Here is a 23,390-nt window from a genome sequence, read left to right as displayed (position 1 = left end):
GTGAGGTATGCAAAACATCACATTGAAATCATTAAACTACATCCATACGCCCAAAGTTAACCTTATGATCTCTTTTAATCGTAAACTAAAGAAGGAACAGATATGCACACATATGTTCATGACTGATGGGTTTGGTGCGGCTTTTTGCTTTTTGTACATGATGAATAATGCACTTTTCAAATCGCACGCAAGAGAGAAGTAAAAGAAAGAACGCTTAATTTTCAAGTTAAAGAAAACCCAGCACCAGCAGAAAGATAAGAGCATCTTTATATATAAGCAATTCATGAAGAAGCCTCAAATATTGTCATTGAGATTTTTGTTCTGCCAAAGAAGCAGCAGGCTTGTAAGATCGATATAGCTAGCGATCGATCCGTCGAAGCCTCACTATGTCATCTCAAAGGGTTCGACTGATTATTCAGGACCGTTATGTAAGTTTCATCATGCTATATATATAGAACCCTAATGAATATATATGCATGTATTTCAAGATTAGCTTGATCGTTAAGCGAAGTGAAAGGATTCTATCTTTGGTCTTAGGATGTTTAACAGGATGCAAATTATGATAGAGCGCTACTTAATTTGATGTTAATTTTGTTTTGATGATCTCGTCACTTCCTCATATGGGTTTTGTTTTATGGCCCTTTTCTACGTAAACTTCATGAAAGTTACAATATGCATGGTAAACCAAGTGTGTGGGTGTACTTCGAAATTGTTGGAATTTCAGACAAAATAATACTGGCTAGCCAATCAGACAATCATGATTACCATATGGTTGTGGTCATCATAGTGAAACCTAACTTCCAGATTATATTTTGACAGAGGTGGCAATGAGTTCAAACTCATGATTGATAAAAATAAAAAGGTGACAGAATTAACCTTACATGTTGAGTGGACTAGCCAAATGTTAGATTAAAACAGAAGCACTCAAATTTTTACCCTAATAGAGCATTCACAAAAGTTCGCTCCAGCTCTCGAATTCGATTCTCCTCTCCCAGTATCACTAGAAACATCGCAAGTACAGCCACACGTAGGTTAGAGGCTTAATTAGAGAAATCTCCTTTATCTTTTTACTCCAATGAGCATTTTCTGGCATTACCAATTGTGGTTTTATGTCCAAATTAACCTAAACAAAGTTTCTGATGACCACAAAAAAAATTGTCATTTGCGTATCTTATTGAAGCTTTTTCGCAAACAGGTGGTCATGGATAATGGCATACTCCAAGTTACGTTATCAAATCCAGATGGAATTGTTACCAGAATACAATACAGTGGCATCGACAATTTGCTCGAAGTTCTAAATGAAGAAGTAAATAGAGGGTATATATACTTCTTCACCATGTAACTGCTTACAATTCTTCTTTTCTTCGTTTATCAATGTTGAAACAGTACCAAAATTAGGTATGAAAAGTTTTACTTATACTAAAACTTGGAACTTTGAAGGTATTGGGACCTTGTTTGGAGTGAAGCAGGAAGTGTGGGCACAACCGGGACATTTGATGTGTACGTAAATCCAGTTTTGCAAGCCAATTGGATTAAATCCTAATGTGGCAGAAAATAAGTCCATTGGACCTAAATCGATAAGAAAATGAATTTGTACTAAATCCAATAGCAGCTTAAGCTTTTGGACTTAATCTAAGAGTCTTTAAATAAGGGGTGTGCTATCCACACACCTCAAATTACTTTTTACACATCCCTTGTTAATTTTTATCCGTTGATCTTTATATCTCTTGTATCAAATCGTTTAGTCAACACTACAAGAAAAGTTAGCAATAGCTGCTAACATATTAGTGGTACAAAATGAGGTGGATAAAACCTTATCAGTGGCTAAAGGGTGAACATTGCCTTTACCCACCTCATTCTGTACAATAGTGCTAGTGGCGATCTTGTCAACTTTTCTTGTAGTGTTCGTGGCTTCTCTTCTAAGCAATAATTATGGCTCCTGTGCAGGATTAAAGGGACAAAATTCAAGGTTAGAGTGGAAAACGAGGAACAAGTAGAGATCTCCTTCACAAGAAAGTGGAATCCGTCTCAAGAGGGAAAACTTGTCCCTCTCAATATAGATAAAAGGTTTGAATAATTCATGTAGTTCTTAAGAAATGAAAAACTTGAACTAATAATCGAGTGTCACAATCTTGATAACATGATATTACATTTTGCAGATTTATAATGCTTCGTAATTCTTCAGGCTTCTACTCATATGCCATCTATGAGCACTTGAAAGAATGGCCTCCTTTCAACCTTCCACAGACCAGGATTACCTTCAAGCTCAGAAAAGAAAAGTAGCGAAAACTTTCTTCATTGTTTTCTATCTATAATCAAGTTAGCTATATAATTTATAGTCGTCGTTATCGACACTTAAAAATAGTAATCGAATAGTAATCGTTGTTCCTCCATAATGCAGTATGAACGCAAAATGATTATTCTGTTGTTAAAAATTGTGATTCCTTGCAAGAGATCATATTTCAGCTTCACAGCACTAAGAAATCTTGAGTTCAAATAATGTAACGTTAACAACTTTTGTATATAAGCTAGTATGTTATTTACTGGGAATGCTAATTAACTATAATATTTTTGGTGGGTGATTTGTCAGGTTTCACTATATGGCCATAGCAGATAACAGGCAAAGATACATGCCCCTTCCGGACGATCGATCACCTGAGAGAAGTCAAGCCCTAGCTTACCCTGAAGCAGTCCTTCTTGTCGATCCTATAGAGCCAGAATTCAAGGGAGAGGTAAATCTTTCCTCCTCTATAAAAGAGGTCTAGCTACTAGCTAGGGTTAATTACGAAAATATTCTTGAACTTAATTGTATCAGAGTTCAAGACTAGGGTTTAAGGTTGGTTTAGTAAGGTTAGGCTTTACCAAATTTGTATACTTTCAAAATTTCATAGAAGTTTTTTCGAAGAAAAGTACGATATTCATTAATAATAAAAAGAATACAATTGCAAATTGTAGGTGGATGATAAGTATGAATACTCCTGTGAGAACCAAAACCTGCATGTTCATGGTTGGGTATGTATGGACCCGCCCATTGGCTTTTGGCAAATAACGCCCAGTGATGAATTTCGATCTGGTGGACCTCTCAAACAGAATCTCACCTCCCATGTTGGCCCCACTTGCCTTGCGGTAAATTATATAAACTGTTTCAACTTTCATGCAACGGAGCTAGGAATTTAAATAGGGGTGAACTAATTCAATTTTCTTAAAATATGAATATGTAGTGAAATTTAAACATTGAGGGTAGGCTAAATTCTTGTTTTGTACAATATTAGACCATAGCATGCTTATCTTAATAGCAAAAAAATCATCTTTTAAAACTTGGGGTGTGCTAAAGGTCAGGGCAGTCACTAGTTGGCTCCGCCCTAGTTGCATCCATTGACAATAAGTAGTGTTACAAAATACATGATGCATATCTCATGTTGAAAACTTAACATAATAGAATATTTGAAAAAATCTACTAAATTAACTATATTATACTTTTTTTCTTCTTAGAAATACGTTGATTTATATTGTTGAAAATACAACAAAGCAGATGTTTCTTAGCGCTCATTATTCAGGAGAAGACCTAGTGCTGAAGTTGAAACCAGATGAGCCATGGAAGAAAATTTTTGGTCCTGTATTCATTTATCTTAATTCTGCGTCCGATGCAACTGATCCATCACCACTTTGGGATGATGCAAAAAAACAGGTCGACCTTTTCTACTAATTTAAACAAACCAACTCTAAAAGTATTTAATTTCATTAATTCAAAAAATTTAGAGTAATAACTAATAAGTGGCTAGATTATATACTTTGGACGTTCAGATGATGACAGAAGTGCAAAGCTGGCCTTACAAGTTTCCTGCTTCCGAGGATTATCCGCCGTCAGATCAACGGGGCAATGTTAAGGGTAGAATACAGATTCTGGATAGGTACTATTACTTAACCCAAATATTACTTAAGCTAACTAATTAGTAGATTACTGGAAGTAAATAATGATCATGAGAATTGCATACCGTCTTTTACTCCCAGTTTTTGTGAAATTCGTCCAAAATTTTACTTAAATCTATACATGTCTAGGTATGTTAGTAAAGATCGCGTACCTGGAAACGGTGCGTATGTAGGCTTGGCACCACCAGGAGACGTTGGATCATGGCAAAGAGATTGTAAGGTGATTTGTTTTCTCAACTTCATAACCGAGCAAGTACTGTTTTCCAAGAACTCGAAAAACAGGGAACTAGTAGGAAAGAGTATTGCAACTCAATTGGTTGACAATGTTTGCATTTTATACATCAGGGCTACCAGTTCTGGACTAGGGCAGATGAGAAAGGATATTACTCCATACAGAATATACGCGAGGGTGACTATAATCTCTATGCATGGTGTCCTGGTTTTATCGGAGATTATCGATATGACGCAACTATTAGCATAACCGCAGGTCTCTCTCGTATTTTTCTTTTCCAGAAGACTTGATGAATTACCGTTATGATCAATACTTTAATATATGTCTATATTAATAAGCAGGTTGTGATATTGATGTGGATGATATTGTATATGAGCCTCCAAGAGATGGACCAACTTTGTGGGAAATTGGCATCCCTGATCGTTCTGCTGCTGAATTCTATGTTCCTGATCCTAATCCAATGTATATCAATAAACTTTATGTCAACCATCCTGATAGGTTAGTTTTCGAGCTTGGTTAACTGACCACTCCATCTCTATGGAATTTAAATTTAGTCACAGATAAATGTTCTCTTGCCAGACATCTTTGGCAAAGACGAGAACATTTTGTTGGAAAAGTTAGCAAGTTAGCAATTGGGTTTATTTTTATGTTAGGGTATTCTTTTGTGGTATTTTATGTATTAGGGCTTTCTAGTTAGTAGGGTATAGATTATGTTTGCTTTCCTATTAATCGTGAACCCTTTTGTTTCAAGATCAGGTCTCTTTATAAACACACCTTTTGTGATTTTATAGAAGTTTGCCTTCTTCTTTGTTTTAGTCAATAGAATAAGAACAATTTTGCAATGAGTTTTTTTTTTCTTTTGTCATCCTTTCATTTGCTAACACATTTTCCTATATGTGTGTGTATGTTCGATTCCCACATCGGTGAAAGAATGGACCTTGCATGTGTTTATAAGTAGTTGGTTACTTCTCATATTGTCAGTTAGTTTTATGGTGGAACCTCAACTTTTTTTATGTTCCACTACATAAAAGATCTTGATCATTTTCTTAACTACACTTTCAGGTTTAGGCAGTACGGATTATGGGAAAGATATCAAGAGTTATATCCTGATGAAGATTTAATTTACAGCATCGGCACCAGTGACTATACTAAAGACTGGTTCTTCGCCCAGGTTCCTAGGTGGAGTTCTTCCTAACCTACATTGGCTTTGCTTTCTCAATGTGTCATTCTTTGTGAGTAGTTAAGTTAACAAATAAATTTCGAAATTAAATCCGTAGCCTTAACTTCGAGCCTTTTGTTTCACAATATATAGGAAGAAAGATGAATACACATATCAAGGCACTACATGGCAAATCAAGTTTCAACTTAAGCATTTCAGTGAAAGTGATACCCTCAAACTTCGAATAGCCCTTGCCACTGCAAACATTGCAGAATTACAGGTACATGTTACGTGTAGAATTGCATGTAAGTGTAACCAAAGCTCTAACTAATCTGGTTGCTTTTGTTGTTCTTTTCCTATTGAAGATTCGAATAAATGATTCGAAAGCCGACCCTCCGCTGTTTACGACCGGAGTGATTGGAAACGACAATACAATTGCTAGGCATGGAATCCATGGTCTGTACTGGCTGTATAACATAGATATACCAGGCACATTGCTGGTGGAAGGAGCCAATACCCTATTTCTAACGCAACCAATGAGCAGTAGCCCTTTGGCACCTTTCCACGGACTCATGTATGACTATATTCGTTTAGAAGGTCCATCATCTTCTTCTTCTTCTTCCAGTACCACCTAAATTATATCTGTGCTTCTTTAATTAACACAAATTAATGAGGATAATATTAAAATATAATGTATAAATACCTTAAAGTTATCATACTGTCTGGCGATTTCTTATTTCTTATTTGTTGTGTGTATTTTAAGCACATTATTTACGCCTTATAAATAAGTTAAAGTAAAGATAGTGCTATCCACACACATATTTTGACTTCTCACACATCTCTCTTAATTTTCTACCATCGAATCGAATGGGCTGAAAAAAAAAATTAATTTCTTGTATTTCTCGAAAAAGCGATTCGATTGATGAAATTGGAAAAGGATTGTCTGCCCTCCACTTCCGGTGTCCTCTCCGTGCCTTCCTGTTTGTGTGGTCACGGTTAAGCCACGTCAACATTTTATATTACTATTCATTTTCGTCTTATTATATCCATAAAAAAAAACAATATAAGATGTTGACGTGGCTTAACTGTGACCACACAAAATAAGAGGACACGGGTAGGGCATCGGAAGTGAAGGCCAAGACAATCCTTGTCCGATGAAATTTGGTATGATACTATTTATGATATCAATCTAAATCGATGATATTTATGAGATTGATGTTCAAATATTTTTGGCAAAAATTAACATGGGAAGTAAAAAGGAAACTTTAATGCAAAGCTCCCGTACTGTTTATTTTAACAAAAAATCATATTTTAACACTAAAAAATCAATCATGCTACTATTCATTTTACTCTTTATTTTATCATTTTCGTTAAAATTCAAAATTTTCAAGAGCTTTTTATTAGTTTTTCTAAGTAAAAATGGGTGAATACTATACTATCCCAAATTAATTGGTAGGATGTGAAGCAACAATTTTTCTTGTTATATTCTAAGAAGGATAATGCATCTAATTTGGAGGCAAAAGTATTTAGTTGAAAGAGAAATTCAGAAATCAAACAATATAAATCAATTCAAAATTTTATATTGCAAAATATTCTGCTTAATTATAACAAAAGAAAGAAAGGTGGAACTGTTAGAGCAATTACATTACATTAGGGAGAATTGTGGAGTCTGTTTTTGGTATCCTCAGCGGCATCAGCTGCTTCAACTTGCATTTTGGCTGTCTGAAGCTCTGCTTCTGTTGCTTCCTGCTCATTCCTTGCAGTCAACTTCTTAGCCTGCTCCAACATCAATCAACCGTCAAAAATCCGTTCCAGCCGGTGGGACGGCTCAAATCCGCTTTAGCCAATGTGGTTACACTCACGTATGTAAATAGCTAAGCCATTAAGGCAAGAAACAAACTAACCTGACCAACGAAGCATGCCTTAACATAACGAAGACCCTCTTGCAATGAAACAGTGAAAGACAAGCAGTCGTTCTTCAGGCGAGACATGATCGGGTACGAGTTTGAGATTAATTTCTTTGCGTTGAGCAGTCGGGAGGATTAGCACTCACCCAAAATCCACAGAGAGAGGGAGAGAGAGTGAAGAGAGAGAGAGAAGATGAGTAGACGTTTTGTTTTGTAGGGTGTGTGCGCAGAGTCACGAGAGTCGTGGCAGCTAAACAACACATCCACGTCTTAGACTCTTAGCTTCCTTCTTTATTATATGATGAAGTCTAGAAAACCAGTACTGCGTGGTCGGTCGAGTGAGAACCGATGTTGCTTTTTTTGTCATCCACGTCTTAGGCCTTTCTTTATTTTTAACTTCTCTTTCTATATTTAACTCTCTTTTTTTAATCAAACTATTTTTTTGTCCATTAAAACGTGGCTTTCACGTCAACGAAAAATGGATCTTACGTCTAATGTGTTACATCGTGCCGACATCAGGCGTGGTCTCATATCTAACATCAAATTTTGGTCATATCGGTAGACAATAAGATTGATATATAATTTTTGATGTCGTTTACTTAAATTATGACACAAATTAAAAAAACTTACATGAATAGGCACATTGATATCAAACATTTTAATCTAATAATTCAATAACATGTGATTCTCCGTATAATATTATATTATTCATTTAATATACCAAGTACGTATTGATGAATTTATTCTACACAAGCTATCCTCGTAACAAAATATTTACTATCAGTGTCACATTACCACATGTAGCAATGTCCAGGTGTAAGTGATTGACTTTGAATCTTTTTTGTTCAACTGGTATATTATATATGTGCAATTTCCAAACGAAAATACTAATTTGATAAAATTTGAACTTTGAGTTAAAAAAAAAGGACTCCAGCACGAAGCTAGCCCACGAGATCATTCCGAATAATAAAACCTCCGCTACGAGGTCCTAAGTAAAGTGTGACGAAGAAAGCAGTGAAGTTTGGAAGAGCTAACTTAATCGGAGATTCATATCAAGATAAATAAGTTATGCATCTATATCTATATAAGAGCAACATTTACTCAATTTCTTATGAAACAAATTTTCTTATTTCTGTCTCTTGTTTTTTTTTTTTTTTAATTTTTTCAATTCGAATGTCATAAAAAATTAAGGTGTGCAACAACGGATGTGCAACTCAATTTTTGCTATAATATTCATAAGTATACATAAGTAATAAGAGGTGATAAATTTAAACACACATAGAAAACACATGTTTTAACAAGCAGCAACTTCACAGGCTTGCTGTAAGATCCCACATTGCCTAGGGGTGAGGATCATGCAAGCCTTATATGTATATTTCAATTTCTACCTAGCATGAGGCCTTTTGAGAGCTCATTGACTTCGGATTCCATAGGAACTTCGAAGTTAAGCGAGTTCGCGCGAGAGCAATCCCAGGATGGGTGACCCATTGGGAAATTCTCGTGTGAGTTCCCATAAACAAAACCGTGAGGGTGTGGTCGGAACCAAAAACGGACAATATCATGCTATGATAGAGTCGAGCCTGGGATGTGGTGGGGGCCCGGGCATGGATGTGACACTTGCCTTGCCATACAAGTTACAACTAATAAGTAGAAGCAACAAGAAGATCACAGGTTACAAAGGCTAGCTCAATCATTTGGTATAATATTCATAAGCATACAAAATTAATAAGACGTGATAAATTTAAACACACATAGGAAACACATGTTTGAACAAACATCAACTTCACAGGCTTGCCTTGCCATACAAGTTACAACTAATAAGTTGAAGCAACAAGAAGATCACATGATACAAAAGCTAGCTTACTCAATAAAATTCCGTCCACGACTGAAATTTGCGTAGAGGTAAGTCAGTCGTCGATTTCACGACTGTACTTACACATAAATGATCTCCATGCTTCATCCTTGCTTGAAACATGTATGTACTAAGCATTGTCGTCGTTTTGTCAAAACACAAATAGCTAATCAAAGTTTATAGTAAAGCTCTAGATGATTTCGTGCTAGCAGAATTTGAATAGTTGAATCAATCAGAAAAATCTTTCGTACAAGTCATTTCTAATGTATGTACATTTGATTGACATATTTTCATGTATGAGAGAAAAACAAGCGAGTTGTGAAAGAATGCAAAACATATAACAAATCTGACCAGTATGAACTAAAGAGGATTTGTTAGCTGTGTTTAGATCAAAACTTGAACTTTGAGCTCAGGAAAGGGGCTGGCCCAAAGGGATGCCTAAAGGAAGAGTCGGCCTAAGCCTAGCCAAAACCCAGAAAGCAGAAAAGGGCTTTTCTGACTTGGTGCAGCTCATGAAGACCACTTGCTCACCTATCCAAAGGCCAAGTGGTATAGACTGACCAGTTATACAGCCCATAAAGTACTTTATAATGGCAGAACAAGTAAAATAGCTGATGAGTCACTGCATCTCAAGTTGCATTCGGGCAAGGCTGCTACCACAAGAGGTTAAGCTGAGTTGTCTATAAAAGAAGAAAGAGAAATTAGGAATAGGGACACTCAATCAAACAAACAAATGCAAGCACAAACTCTACTCAAAGCCAGATTTACCTTCAAAACGAAGCTGTAGTCAGCCCAAGCCTTCATCCCTCTCGGGACAAGCCTTCACTCAAACCTTTGTAATAGCTCTGCTACCCTGTTCAACCTTGCTGTAGTATCGATTTCTCTTTGTAAACTCCTCTCCTTACCTCTCTCTAAAGCTCTCAGACCCTTGATAAGCCACAAAGATAGGGACCTGCAAGACGACCAGGCTTGCCCGACAAGGTTAAACCTTGCCCGACCTTCTTTGTTTTTGTCTTTTCATTCATTAGCCTAGCAATATGTTGTATACTTCCAGCTGTATTCAAGTTATTTCTAGTAAGATGACTATTAAAAGAATCTCTCAGTACTTGGATCCGATTTGAATATATCTTCATTGTTCAAACCAGATCTAAGTTCTAAGCCCTCGGGCATGTAAATTTGATCAGTTGAAAGTCCTTGGCCTCAAGGCATAAAAAAGAACCTTATGTGGACTTAACCCATCCACGATAGTCCTTGATAAACAAGAAGTCCGAAGTTACTTGGGGCGCAAGTAATCGACCTACCCCTTAGTTTTATTTCTATTATATTGTGATTATCATAGAACGCTTAAGCATAGAATGGATTCTGATAGGAAGCCTCAAGGCCTACACCTAAGGCCCTACAAATGCACCTATTTGGATTCATTCCATTTCGCGGTCTAGAACGTTTGAGTATAAATAACGAATTTTGATGGGAAGCCTTAAGGCCTACACCTAAGGCCCCACAAAGGCACCTATTTGGGTTCGTTCTATCTCTCAGATTCGAGTAATCAGAAGTATAATAGTTGTCAGACTCCTGCAATCAATGGAACAAATATTATGTGTTCGAGCACTGGTTTAGTTATTGATGGGAAGCCTCAAGGCCTACAACTAAGGCCCCACAAAGGCACCTCTCAAAGTTAACGTTGTCCTTCTCTTCCAGCCTTGCCTGACGAGTCTTGCCCGATAAGTCTTGCCCGACGAGCCTTGCCCGACAAAGCCCGACAGTGAAGCAGAAGCCCGACAGCAGCCCTCAACCGGCGCCAACCTCACGGGGAGCTGTGTGCTCATCGACCAGGAAACGTCCCCGACGAAAATTCCTGACGCGAACAAGCTGCAAATGAGAAAACACGTATCAATGGCTCCGGTTGAGAAAAACCAGAAGATGCCAATGGAACTACAACAGCTGCCATATTATCCATGCTTCCCCTTTCAAATGCAGTACTTACAATGCGGTCAGCTAATGAGTTTGAACCTGCCGAAGAGAGCTCCAATTTCGTAGGATGATGACTTCGTGCTTCCCACAAAAGATCGCAAACATCCTGCAAGCTCTGCTTCTCAAAAACTCCGTCACATATAGCCACGAGATATGTATCATTTACAGTCAGGGGTTGCCAATCTGTCAACTTTGGTTCTGATACAACACCAAAATTGATGACAGTAAAGAGCAACTTAAATTAGTTTTACATGTCATAAAAGACAAGATATTTAAACCAGAACATCTTTTAATTTCATTGTTCGATCAATAGAAAGAAAAGAAGGAATGGAAACTTTAAAAATAATCCTATTATTCTTTAACTTCGCCAATAGATCGGGTAACAGCCAGCTGACCATTTACTCGAGGCACACCAGCCCATTCAAAAACATTTCCACCAGCACTTTCCACCCTAAGTTTTTCATCGTCTCTGTCTGGATGATGATCTCTTGTCAATTCCTTAACAGATAAATGCACCAACTCATCCGCAGAAGCCAATTCAAAGTTTTTATTGCGCCTTCAACATGAGATAACACCATTATGCCCTTCCTCCATGTATAATCTTAAATAAGCAGCTCCAATAACCACAAACATCAGAAGGTAAATAAGCTCTGTCAGGCTTTTAATCTTTCCACATACAAACTAAATAGTCACACGCTCAATGATCCATGCATGCAGAAAACTATATGATCTTAAGAGAGCAAGAGAGGAGAAACATCACTTAAAGTTCCCAATAAACCATGTTAACTAAAACAGATGCACCTTTACACCGAAAAAAGAAAGAAAAATACCTTTAGCCTCTGCAGGAATTTGAAAATTTTCCGAGCAGAAAAAGGCCTTTGAGTCTCCAATATTGGTAACTAAGATTTGACCATCCAAAAGTAATATAATCGTGGTGGTAGAACCGGAATTTAGATTCTCCACAAACGCAACCTTAAAAAATGAATAGCAGGAACCTCAGTACGGTAGTAAGTAGATAGAACACTATATATGCAGAACAATTTCAAAGAAAACAGAGAAAAAACAATTAGAAGAGATATAAATCCAATAACTTGTTATCATGAAACGGAGACAAATTAAACCAGCAATTAGATATTCTATCAAGAATTAGTAAATAACTAAAGAGTAGCTCTATACAGAGTAATTATTAATATGATAACTTAGAAACAGCACCTTGCAATATCCAACTGGTGCAGATAGAGTAACAGGTTATCAAAACCTTCTTCACAGAAACCTCTACCGACTCTACATATCTTGCAATATGTTTCAAACCTTCTTCACAAAAACCTCTATGCATTCCTATTCCATATGCCATTGAGTCAGTTGATTAGAGTAACGGGTTATCGAAATTCAATTGAGAATTATTAAAGACAAAGCTTAGTGCTCCAACTGATACCGAACCTTCAACACAAGAAGAGGCTTTTAGGAAGAATTCTCCAAAATGCTTTTCCCTTAAACCTATTAAGTAAACAGAAGCCCCTCTCTCCACCTATGAGATAATTAACAAATTCCCAGTCAGACCGCTATTAAGAATTTAGAATAATACCCACTGTAAAAATTCACCGAAAGATATTCCATGAAATATCAGAACTCATCTCTAAAAATATTCAATATGTTGATGCACAAAACCGGAAGTTTTGGAACAACATAAATCTGCAAGAAATGTAAAGAACACAAGATGTATCGTGGTTCACCCCAATGGTTGGGCTACGTCCACATTGATATTGTATTTCTAAGGGAGAAAGAGCTCTGAATATGAGAGTGAGAGCTTTGAGAGGATGAGAGGGCTTTAGGCCTAAGAATTGGCCTCTCCTAATTGTGAGGGTGAAGAGTCCTTTTATAGAATAATGGCTCCTCACTTATTACATATTTGCCCATTCCTTTATTACATAATTACATTTAAGTCCTCCGAGTATTTGTACGAGATCTAAACACGGAGGGCCTAAGTATGGTATAAACAATAGTCCCCCAAGTCTTCAGTCAAGAGAGTCTTTTGGCTGAAGACTTGAAATTCAGTCCATGTGTGGGTCGAAGTAACTAGATGTCGTCTAGAACTGATACTGGATATGATGCGGTGCCCAATCTGTAATGATGCTTAACTAGAAGTAGCACATGTTGCGAGGCTGTTCTGCTTGTGGCTTATGTTACCTTGGTTGGCTCGGCTTGTGGCGTTGAAGGTGAGAGAGTTCCTTTTATAGAATAAGGGCTCACTCCTCAATACATAAGTGATGGGTTATGAATGATGCTCGCGGCGAGGCGGTTGCTCAGCTAGCAGCGATGCTCTCTAATGAAAGTGAGGGAGTCCCTTTTATAGAATAAGGGCTTGCTCCTCAGTACATGAATAATGAGTGCTCTCTAATGAAAGTGAGGGAATCCCTTTTATAGAATAAGGGCTCGCTCCTTTGTACATAAATAATGGGCTAAGTCCCCCATGTATTTTTCATGAGGCCCAGTTAAGGTCCAATATATGGTGTATATTGTAGTCCCCCAAGTCTTCAATCACTAAGGTCTATTGGCTGAAAACTTCAAATTGAATCCATGTATGGGCTGAAGTGATGGTTGTTCGGAGGCGGTATTTGTATACCCTGCACTGAAGCTTTGTAGGTGAAGCTTTTGCAAGTGAAGCTTTGAAGTTGAAGCTCTGTAAATGAAGCTTTTGAAGCTAGAGCTTTTGTAAATGAAGCCTTTGAAGCTAGAGCTTTTGTAAATGAAGCTTTTGAAGCTAGAGCTCTGTAAATGAAGCTTTTGAAGCTAGAGCTTTTATAAATGAAGCTTTTGAAGCTAGAGCTATGTAAATGAAGCTTTTGAAGCTGATTAACATGAGTGATGCTTATGAATGTTTATGTTGATTGATATGAGTGATGCTCATTGATGTTGACATGAGTGATGCTCATGAATGTTTATGTATGATTGACATGAGTAATGCTCATGAATGTTTATGTATGATTGACATGAGTAATGCTCATGTATAATTTGAAGTACTGGACGTACTTTTGATCACCTAGTTGGTGGTAATAGCGGTAAGTTGCCGAATAATTTTGGAGTACTGGGCGTACTTTTGATCACCTGGTTGGTGGTAATAGTGGCAGGTTGCCGAATAATTGTGGAGTACTGGGCATACTTTTGATCGCCTGGTTAGAGCTATTTTGGGCTTATGGGCCTTCGCCCTCTACACAACATTCCAGCCTATTTATTTTGGGCTTTGCAATTTTTTTTTAACCTTCTGATGGGGTTTATACAGATATCTCTGAAAGATACGAAAAATAAATTAAATCATTCAAAAATAAGGAAAGTAAACCACATCATTATGGTGGGGTATTTATTCCTTGCTTTTTCTTTCTGCTTTTCTTGATCTCCGCGCTCCTTCTCTGTTCACCTTGTTTTGTAAGGTATCTTTTGCTTGCAAACCCACTTGCTTTGGTCGTGCCCATCCATTCTCACTTCTCTTTTTCCCTTTTTTTTTCGTTTTTTTTTGTTCCCACTGCTTTTCTTTTCTCATTTTTTCTTTTTCTGCTTTACTTTTGCTTTTACTTTGCAGAGTGCAGATGGCACTCAAGTTCTCTGTTTCCCCATGGCTTTCTTGGCTGTCGGTGTCCCAAATCTGGGCCTTCTCCTTAGTAATGTGAGACGGGGGGACACGTCTGACCAAGATAGTGACAAGTCTGATCAAACTGACGTGTCCATCATGAGATTTCCATCTTGACGGACCCTTGTATTTTTCAATCAGGTTAAAAAAAATGGTCTAGTAACCTACCGATAAATCTGGCCATCACAAGTTCAACCAGTTCTTCCTCTCCGCTGCTCAGCCTGAGAATGATAAACCAAACCAGGATATTTGTAAAGATCGGCATGAATCGATAACATAGGCCACTTTGGGTATTGTTACTGATGATTTTGAGAATACGTTGAGGTGGCGGTTGCTGGGGAGATAACGGCCGTTGATGGATATTCAAATAACCGTTACTCGTCTGATTAACGATGGTGGAAAGCTGATTCGCTGGGTCCTTATCGGGTCGAACAACCCGATGACTGGCGGGACTGTGGTTCGAGTGACCGGAGGGCGCTAGAGTTGTCATTCTCCTTCACTTGGATCTTCATACACCAGAGGCGCTTGCGGTTCCCCACCACCACCAACAAGATCGTGGCCAGTCACGGCAGCGGCCACAGCCACGACGAGGAATATGATAGATTATTGCCAAGATCAAAGCTTCTCGAGGAATTGGCCGATGAGGAGTGTTTGTATGGATTTGAATTTCTCGATCATGGTCACCATCACGAGCATTTTGATGCTCTACAGCTCTCCGTTGCTGGTTTCTGGATTCATTCCTTGGGGTGCTTGCTTTTGGTGAGCATGGCCTCCCTTATTTGCCTGATTATCTTGCCAGTGATGTTTGTACAGGGGAAACCAACCAAGGCAGTTGTTGATTCGTTGGCTATATTTGGGGTTGGAGCAATGTTAGGGGTCTATGACTGACTGAGAGAAGAGAAAGAGAAGAGAGAGAGGAAAGAAAGAAGAGAGAATTTTCTGGAAAAGCCTAAAAAGTGAGGTTTTTTGGGTTCTTGGGTTTCTGCAGATTCACGGTGGTGAGATGAAAAATTGAGAGAGAACCGACATGATTTTTTGTGTCGTTTCCCACAGACGGCGCCAAATATTGATGCACAAAACCGGAGGTCTTGGAACAACGTAAATCCGACTGTGAATCTGCAAGAAATGTAAAGAACACAAGATGTATCATGGTTCACCCCAATGTTTGGGCTTCGTCCACATTGATATTGTATTTCTGAGGGAGAAAGAGCTCTGAATATGAGAGTGAGAGCTTTGAGAGGATGAGAGGGCTTTAGGCCTAAGAATTGGCCTCTCCTAATTGTGAGGGTGAAGAGTCCTTTTATAGAATAAGGGCTCCTCACTTATTACATATTTGCCCCTTCCTTTATTACATAATTACATTTAAGTCCTCCGAGTATTTGTACGAGATCTAAATACGGAGGCCCTAAGTATGGTATAAACACAATAAACAAGAACTAAGCAAACATGGAACTCCATATAACCATTTATGTTTTAGTCAACAGAGGAAGCATGACTGTGAGACAGTAAATAACTCTTTACAGAACCAATGGATGAAACATCAAGAACTAGTAAGAGCTTATAGTCTCAGCACGCTTTTAAAAGCACAAGCCTGATACAAGATTTAAATTGAATATTCTGATGTATTTGTTGAATGATCTTAATAATCCAACTTCATTGGAAATACAAAAAAATGAGAAACAGACCAACAACTTAAGAAATAGCTAGGCAACAGTTCTTAAGATGAGCAAAAGTATATATTAGGATGTTTGTTTGTACCATACTTAGGGCCTTCGTATTTAGATCTCGTATAAATACTCGGGGGACTTAAGTGTAATTATGTAATAAAGGAATGGGCAAATATATAATAAGTGAGGAACCCTTATTCTATAAAAGGACTTCTTACCCTCACAATTAGGGGAGGCCATTTTCTGAGGCCACACCCTCACCCTCTTAAAGCTCTCACTCTCATAGAGAAGCTTCATCTCTCCCTCAAAAATACAATAATCAGTATGGACGTAGCCCAAACATTGGGGTGAACCACGATACATCTTGTGTTATTTACATTTCTTGCAGATTCACGATCGGATTTACGTTGTTCCAAGACCTCCGGTTTTGTGCATCAACATTTGGCACCGTCCGTGAGAAACGACACGAAAAGTTATGTCAGTTTCTTTCTCAATTTCTCACCTCCGCCGTGAATCTGCAAAAAAAACCATCCAAAAACCCATTTTTCTCTCCATTAATTTCCCGTCACCATTACCCACCTTGGAGTTATCTATTGGAAACCCAACTAAAGTACCGTTCTTTTGCTCTACACCACCAGCCAGAGATTCAGATATTCAGAGATTCAGAGACCAACTATCTCTTCTGCTTCCAAGGGCGTTTCAAATGTGCAGAACAATATTGGAACCAGGCCGGAAGACGATAGTTATGGAAGAACGGCTAAGTCGTGATGTAGAGCCAGAACCAATGGTATTCTCGGAGACTCCCCCAAAGAACAAGCCGTTTGAATTCCCCAACAAGACAAAGATCTGATCCGAAAATCCCAAGTGCCAATGGATACTCCCAATAACTACCAGAAGTACGGCGTCTATTTTTACGCCGCCGCTTGGCTTCCGGACCTCGGCAAATCTAAATGACCGGACCAGGAAGACGACGCCGGCGACGACAAAAAGGAAACCAAGACTCAGATGCAGAAGACCGAGACCCAGACTGAACTAGCCCAATTAGATTCTAGCCAAAACCATGTTGTTTTCTCCAGCGGTGGCGAGGAAGGCCGCAGTGGCGTCCCAAACGCCATCCTTATTATCCAATTCGATTCCGCCTCTGTTTCTCTCTCCAATCAACCGCTGGCTAAGCTTAACACTGGCTCTGCTTTGCCGTATAGAATGACGGTTCACCCTGCCGGTAGCGACCTCGTTTGCTCTTTCCTTCATAGTTGCAAATGGTTTGAATTGGAGGAAGAAAGCGATGAAGTACCTAAACTGGCATTGAGGCAGTCTGAGAGAGTGTTGGAGCAATTGCAAGATATTGGACAACAGTTAGCTTTGGCGTTTGACAGAGAAAGTTCCATGCTTGCTGCTGGAGACGAGCATAGGATGGCAAGTTAAGGGTTTTCAAGTGGCCTAGCATGGAAATTATTCTCGATGAAGCTAAAGCTCATACTACAATGAAGCAATTAGATTTCAGCCCTGATGGGAAATTTCTCATCTTCTTAGGAGATAGAGGCCCTGGTAGGGTGTGGGATGTAACTTCATCTACCGTTGTAGCTTTTCTACCAGCGGAAAAGTTGAACCTGCAAGTATTACTGCCCCCACTCTTCCACTCCTTTTGTCAGCAAAAGTAGAAAGGGAAATAGAGAACTTGAGTGCCATCTGCACCCTGCAAAGTAAAAGCAAAAGTAAAACAGAAAAAAAAGGAAGTAATGATGGTGCCAGTCAGGTGCACCGAAAGCACTTACAGTTATGAATGTCAATACCAAGAATGACAGCTGGGTCCGGACAGTGATGAAAGTGCAAATACATCCTCCTAGTGCTAGTCAGGTACTACTTCCAGATGGAAAATGATTGGCCTATCAAGAACAATGAGTCCCATCAAAGAGCACTAGATTTTTACTGATTGCGGTGGTGATGGCATTATGGGTGTGACCCATTGAGCAGAGGGTCGGATTTATTTTTTGAATGATGTAAATTATTTTTCTTATCTTTCGGAGACATCTATATAAACCCCATCAGAGGGTAATAAAAAAAAAGGAAAAGCCCAAAATAAATGGGCTGGAATGTTGTGTGGAGGGCAAAGGCCCATAAACCCAAAATAGCACCAACCAAGTGACCAAAAGTACGCCTAGTACTACAAAAAATTATTCGGCAGCCTGCCGCTATTACCACCAACCAGGTCATCAAAAGTACGCCTAGTACTCCAAATTATTCGGCAGTCTGCCGCTCCAAATTATTCGGCAGCTTGCCGCTATTATCACCAACCAGGTCATCAAAAGTACGCCCAGTACTTCAAATTATACATGAGCATTACTCATGTCAATCATACATAAACATTCATGAGCATTACTCATGTCAATCATACATAAACATCCATGAGCATCACTCATACATAAACATTCATGAGCATCACTCATATCAACATTCATGAGCATCACTCATGTCAACATCCATGAGCATCACTCTTGTCAATTAACATCAACATTCATGACCATCACTCATGTCAATCAACATAAACATTCATGAATATCACTCATGTTAATCAACTTCAAAAGCTTTATTTATAGAGCTACAGCTTCAAAAGCTTCATTTACAAAAGCTATAGCTTCAAAAGCTTCATTTACAGAGCTACAGCTTCAAAAGCTTCATTTACAAAAGCTCTAGCTTCAAAAGCTTCATTTATAGAGCTCTAGCTTCAAAAGCTTCATTTACAAGAGCTCTAGTTTCAAAAGCTTCATTTACAGAGCTCTAGCTTCAAAGCTTCAACTTGCAAAGATTCACCTACAAAGCTTCAGTGCATGGTCTATAAAGACTGCCTCGGAACAACCGCCATTTCGGCCCATACATGGATTCAATTTGAAGTCTCCAGCTAACAGACTCTATTGACCGAAGACTTGGGGGACTACATTATGTACCATATATTGGGCCTCAACTGGGCCTCATGAAAAATACTCGGGGGACTTAACCCATTATTCATGTATTGAGGAACGAGCCCTTATTTTATAAAAAGGACTTCATCACTTTCATTAGAGAGCACCCATCACTTATGTATTGAGGAGCGATCCCTTATTTTATAAAAGGGACTCCTTCATTTTCATTAGAAAGCACCCATCACTTATGTATTGAGGAGTGAGCCCTTATTTTATAAAAGGGACTCCCTCACCTTCATTAGAGAGCATCACCGCCAGCTGAGTAACCGCATCGCCGCGAGCATCACTCCTAACCCATCATTTATGTATTGAGGAACGAGCCCTTATTCTATAAAAGGGACTCCCTCACCATTATTAGAGAGTATCAACTCTAGCCCATCATTCATGTATTGAGGAGCGAGCCCTTATTCTATAAAAGGGACTCCCTCACTTTCAACGCCACAAGCCGAGCTAACTAAGGCAACATAAGCCACGAGCCGAGCAGCTTCGCAGCATGTGGTACTTCTAGTTGAGCATCATTTCAGATTGAGCACCGCCTCATATTGAGCATCAGTTCAAGACAACATCTAGTTACTTCGGCCCACACATGGATTGAATTTCAAGTCTCCAGTCAAAAGACTCTCTTGACTGAAGATCTAGGGGACTACTGTTTGTACCATACTTAGGGCCTCCGTATTTAGATCTCGTATAAATACTCGGGGGATTTAAGTGTAATTATGTAATAAAGGAAGAGGCAAATATGTAATAAGTGAGGAGTCCTTATTCTATAAAAGGACTCTTCACCCTCACAATTAGGGAAGGCCATTTTCTGAGGCCACACCCTCACCCTCTCAAAGCTCTCACTCTCGTAGAGAAGCTCTTTCTTTCCCTCAGAAATACAATAATCAGTGTGGATGTAGCCCAAACATTGGGGTGAATCACGACACATCTTGTGTTATTTACATTTTTTGCAGATTCACGGTCGGATTTACGTTGTTCCAAGACCTCCGGTTTTGTGCATCAACAATGTTAATTCTGACAAACCCAATTTTGGTCTAATGTTGTGTGAAGCACGTCTTAGTTTTCAGTGTTACTTGTCAATGTCTTCATAGTGTTTACTGGTCAATGTCTTCATTTTAGTACAAATCAAGCTACTATACATACAAAGAAAACAAAACGAAATCAGGTTTTATAGAACCATAAAAAACATCAACAATTCCAACTCTAACCTCCTCATTCCACCACCATTACCTGCGTGAAAGAAAATCAGACTAAGCCCCAATTTATTGTCAAATCAGCGAGAAAGAAAGAGAGAGGTTGTGGAACACACCAGGAAAAGGAATGTGGAAGTCGAGAGCGCAAGGAATGCGATCCTCCAGCGACCTTGTACGATCTCTGAGCACAGTCGTTTCACAGCTGGACATGCTTCAAGAGTGGGAAGCGTACCCGTCAGAGTGCCTCCATTGAAGGAATTCTTGGGACTCAAAAACCACCGGGGCAACGCCATGTTCGTACAGTGTCAAACGCGTCGACGATTTGCCTCCGTACGTGCACATCACGAAGGCGGCGAGTAGTAATGCGATGACGGTTAGGCGAACTCCGGAGGACTCCATCGTCTCTCAGTACTACTCTCTCTCCCTCTACTTCTCTGCCACTAAAATCAAAGTATCAAAGATTATTCAGACAAAGAGGATATCCTGGATTAAATCCAGAGGTTCCTCAAACCAATGAGAACTAGAAGGAAAATCTAAGGCCAACTTGGCCAGTCTATGAGCCGCACCATTGACGGAACGACGAATATGACAAATTTTAGAGGACCCAAATCCTTGCAGACTCTCCCAGACATCATCCACCAACAAATCCAGATTCTCAATTGTAGAGGTCGGGGTTGAGCTACAGGTTGGCCATTGGTAAAGGCCTTCAGTTGAAGATTCGCGGCGTAGCTAACCAAGGCCGGATTCTTAAGCTTGTCATCCCATAACAAGGCGTTCCTAGCATACCATATGGAATGAATATACATCAGTAATAAATTACAACGAGTGAGAGTAAGAGATTCAATAACCGCAAAACAGTCCCAAAATGATGAGTCTGCCGAGTGTCTCTGATCCAAATTCAAATTAGAGGAGAAAAAAAGGGCTCGGGCAAATGGACAAGCACTAAACACATGTAGCGCCGACTCCAAAGAGGAACTACAAAAAACACATATATTGTCCACCACCACCTCTTTTCTTTTCCAAGTTTGAGCGAGTAGGCAAGATATTGCAACAAGCCTTCCAAGCACAGATTTTAACTTTACCTGGGACCGAGGCTCTCCATAAGTTGTTCCATGTAGAGGTTGCCAGAGAACTTTGATCGGATGAGGATGCAGGATCACGCAACGAGATAGCAACCTTGTAGGCACTTTTAACAGAGAACAAACCCTTAGAATCATAATGCCACATTAGATGGTCTGGAGGCAATCTGCCACTCAGCGGAATTGAAAGTATCAAGGTTGCCTCACAGTAATGAAATAATGAGCTAATAAGGTCAGTGTTCCATGAAGCCGACTATTGGATAATCAAAGATGACACCCACTACACATCACAGTTTGCAGGAGGCAGAGAAAAAGGCCTAAATAGGTGAGGTCGATCAAGCCATCTATCCTACCAAACAAGAATTGAACTCTTGTCCCCCACCCTCCATCGAGAACCACGTTCCAAAATAAACCAAGCTTCCAAGATACCTTTCCAGCAAGTTGAAGAAGCCACTCCCAAAGGCGCATCCCAGAATGTGTTATGCGGGAAATACTTAGATTTGAGCAAGCGGGACGCCAAAGAGCTAGGATTTTGGAGAAGCCGCCAACCCTGCTTAGCTAGGAAAGCTAGGATTTTTAAGTTCATGTACTATCATGGATAACCAGTTTAAAACTAATTTATTCCGGTTAGACTCTTACCTCTAAGTATAAATACTTCATTGCAGTAAACAAAAACATGTCATTAATTGGAGGTGTGTCAAATTGTCCAGTTTGAAGATTTTGGGAAATGACCTGGAGATCTTAAATTTGTGGTAAAAAGTGAATAAAATGCCATGTACCCCCGTTTGTTAGACAATATTAGCAAGGAGTGGCTTAATTAGGACCACCATTTTGTGTCATTGTGTAACTTTTAGAAAAATAATGCGTCAATTCAAAGGAAAACTAATGAAAAGGGTTTCAAAACTTTGAGTTTTAATCAAAATGACAAAAAGGTGTTATAAGTGAATAGTAACAGAGTAATTTTTTAGAGTAAAAATGTTCTTAACGTTAAAAGTGAACAATACCAGAAGTGTTTCGTTAAGACTCTTTATTCAAGACATTTTCTTCTACATAAAAGGAACAATGAAAAAAAAGAGAAAAACTTAAAAACATGATAAAACTTTGCAAGAAGTTATTTCAGTTAGAAACAAATTTCAGCACAAATTTTGGCGGTCGAAACATTTTACAAAATATAGTTTAAATAGATGGTCTCCCTGTATTACCCGTGTTCAAAAGTGATAAGAGGTAATAAATTTAAACAAACATAGGAAACGCAATTTTTTTGGCTTTATAATTTCAGTAAGTTATTATATCTTTATCATAATATTTTTGGAGTAATAAATAATAATAATAATAATAATTTATTATTTTTTAACATTTTTACTTATCATTTCAATGCTACTTATTAGTGAATTTTTTTTTAGTTATAAGTAAGGGATTTTAAGTTTAGATACTATCTAGATAAATTTAAACACACAGAAACACACATGTTTTAACAAGCATCAACTTCACAGGCTTGCCCTGCCATACAAGTGACAACTAAGGCTTTTTAGTCAAAATGGTCATTGAGATTTGTATAACACATAACTTTGGTCCTTGAGATTGAAAATCAATAGGAGTGGTCGTTGAGATTGTCCACCATCCATTATTTTGGTTATTCTGTAAAAAAACTCCGTTAAGTTGAGGGTATTTTTACTCAAAATAGTCCATGAGATTTGCATAACACATAACTTTGGTCCCTGAGATTGTCCATCATCCATTATTTTGGTCATTCCGTTAAAAAGATCAGGGACCACTTAACAGAGTTTTTTTATGGAACGACCAAAATAATGGATG

The 23,390-nt window shown here is 38.6% G+C and overlaps 2 protein-coding genes, 1 non-coding gene and 1 pseudogene across 4 annotated transcripts; 2 read left to right on the top strand and 2 right to left on the bottom strand.

Annotated features, from left to right (window-relative positions):
* Window positions 1–106: 106 nt before the first annotated feature.
* LOC103421312 (uncharacterized) lies at window positions 107–6,057 on the top strand. Of its 2 annotated transcripts, XM_029107248.2 has the most exons (15): window positions 107–428; window positions 1,196–1,317; window positions 1,441–1,500; window positions 1,948–2,067; window positions 2,160–2,279; window positions 2,591–2,732; window positions 2,956–3,126; window positions 3,533–3,688; window positions 3,805–3,911; window positions 4,060–4,150; window positions 4,276–4,417; window positions 4,504–4,660; window positions 5,225–5,341; window positions 5,475–5,601; window positions 5,687–6,057. In XM_029107248.2, the coding sequence occupies exons 1-15, from the start codon at window positions 387–389 to the stop codon at window positions 5,954–5,956; spliced, it is 1,944 nt and encodes a 647-aa protein (XP_028963081.2). In that variant the 5' UTR covers window positions 107–386; the 3' UTR covers window positions 5,957–6,057. The 2 variants fall into 2 exon arrangements, with proteins under 2 accessions (XP_028963081.2, XP_028963082.2); XM_029107249.2 differs by lacking the exon at window positions 1,441–1,500.
* Window positions 6,058–6,881: 824 nt separating this feature from the next.
* LOC103421311 (uncharacterized) lies at window positions 6,882–7,410 on the bottom strand. The gene is made up of 2 exons (XR_011583494.1): window positions 7,226–7,410; window positions 6,882–7,097 (listed from the first exon to the last, which is right to left on the bottom strand). It is a non-coding gene; the product is annotated as an uncharacterized protein (transcript).
* A 3,492-nt stretch (window positions 7,411–10,902) lies between these two features.
* On the bottom strand, window positions 10,903–12,405 carry LOC139198136 (putative protein phosphatase 2C 50). Its single transcript, XM_070826397.1, has 4 exons — window positions 12,310–12,405; window positions 11,853–12,023; window positions 11,415–11,549; window positions 10,903–11,286 (listed from the first exon to the last, which is right to left on the bottom strand). Exons 1-4 carry the CDS (start codon window positions 12,403–12,405, stop codon window positions 10,903–10,905), a joined length of 786 nt encoding a protein of 261 aa, XP_070682498.1.
* Window positions 12,406–17,081: 4,676 nt separating this feature from the next.
* Window positions 17,082–18,004, top strand: LOC139198134 (SEC12-like protein 2; annotated as a pseudogene).
* The last annotated feature ends 5,386 nt before the right edge of the window (window positions 18,005–23,390 follow it).

This window comes from Malus domestica, chromosome 08 (assembly GCF_042453785.1).
Source record: "Malus domestica chromosome 08, GDT2T_hap1".
Classification (NCBI taxonomy): Eukaryota; Viridiplantae; Streptophyta; class Magnoliopsida; order Rosales; family Rosaceae; genus Malus; species Malus domestica.
The sequence above is the reverse complement of the archived record's forward strand: the minus strand, read 5'-3'. Positions and strand labels throughout refer to the sequence as shown.

Excerpts from the sequence above, each read along its gene's own strand:
- LOC139198136 (XM_070826397.1), bottom strand. The coding sequence starts at position 12,405 with ATGGCATATGGAATAGGAATGCATAGAGGTTTTTGTGAAGAAGGTTTG. Across the intron at positions 11,550-11,852 it reads TTTCTTTTTTCGGTGTAAAG|GAATTGACAAGAGATCATCA; the intron begins GTGCATCTGTTT and ends TTATCTGTTAAG. Across the intron at positions 11,287-11,414 it reads TTACCCGATCTATTGGCGAA|TTGCTCTTTACTGTCATCAA; the intron begins GTTAAAGAATAA and ends AACTAATTTAAG.
- LOC103421312 (XM_029107248.2), top strand. The coding sequence starts at position 387 with ATGTCATCTCAAAGGGTTCGACTGATTATTCAGGACCGTTAT. Across the intron at positions 1,318-1,440 it reads AATGAAGAAGTAAATAGAGG|GTATTGGGACCTTGTTTGGA; the intron begins GTATATATACTT and ends GGAACTTTGAAG. Across the intron at positions 2,280-2,590 it reads TTCAAGCTCAGAAAAGAAAA|GTTTCACTATATGGCCATAG; the intron begins GTAGCGAAAACT and ends GTGATTTGTCAG.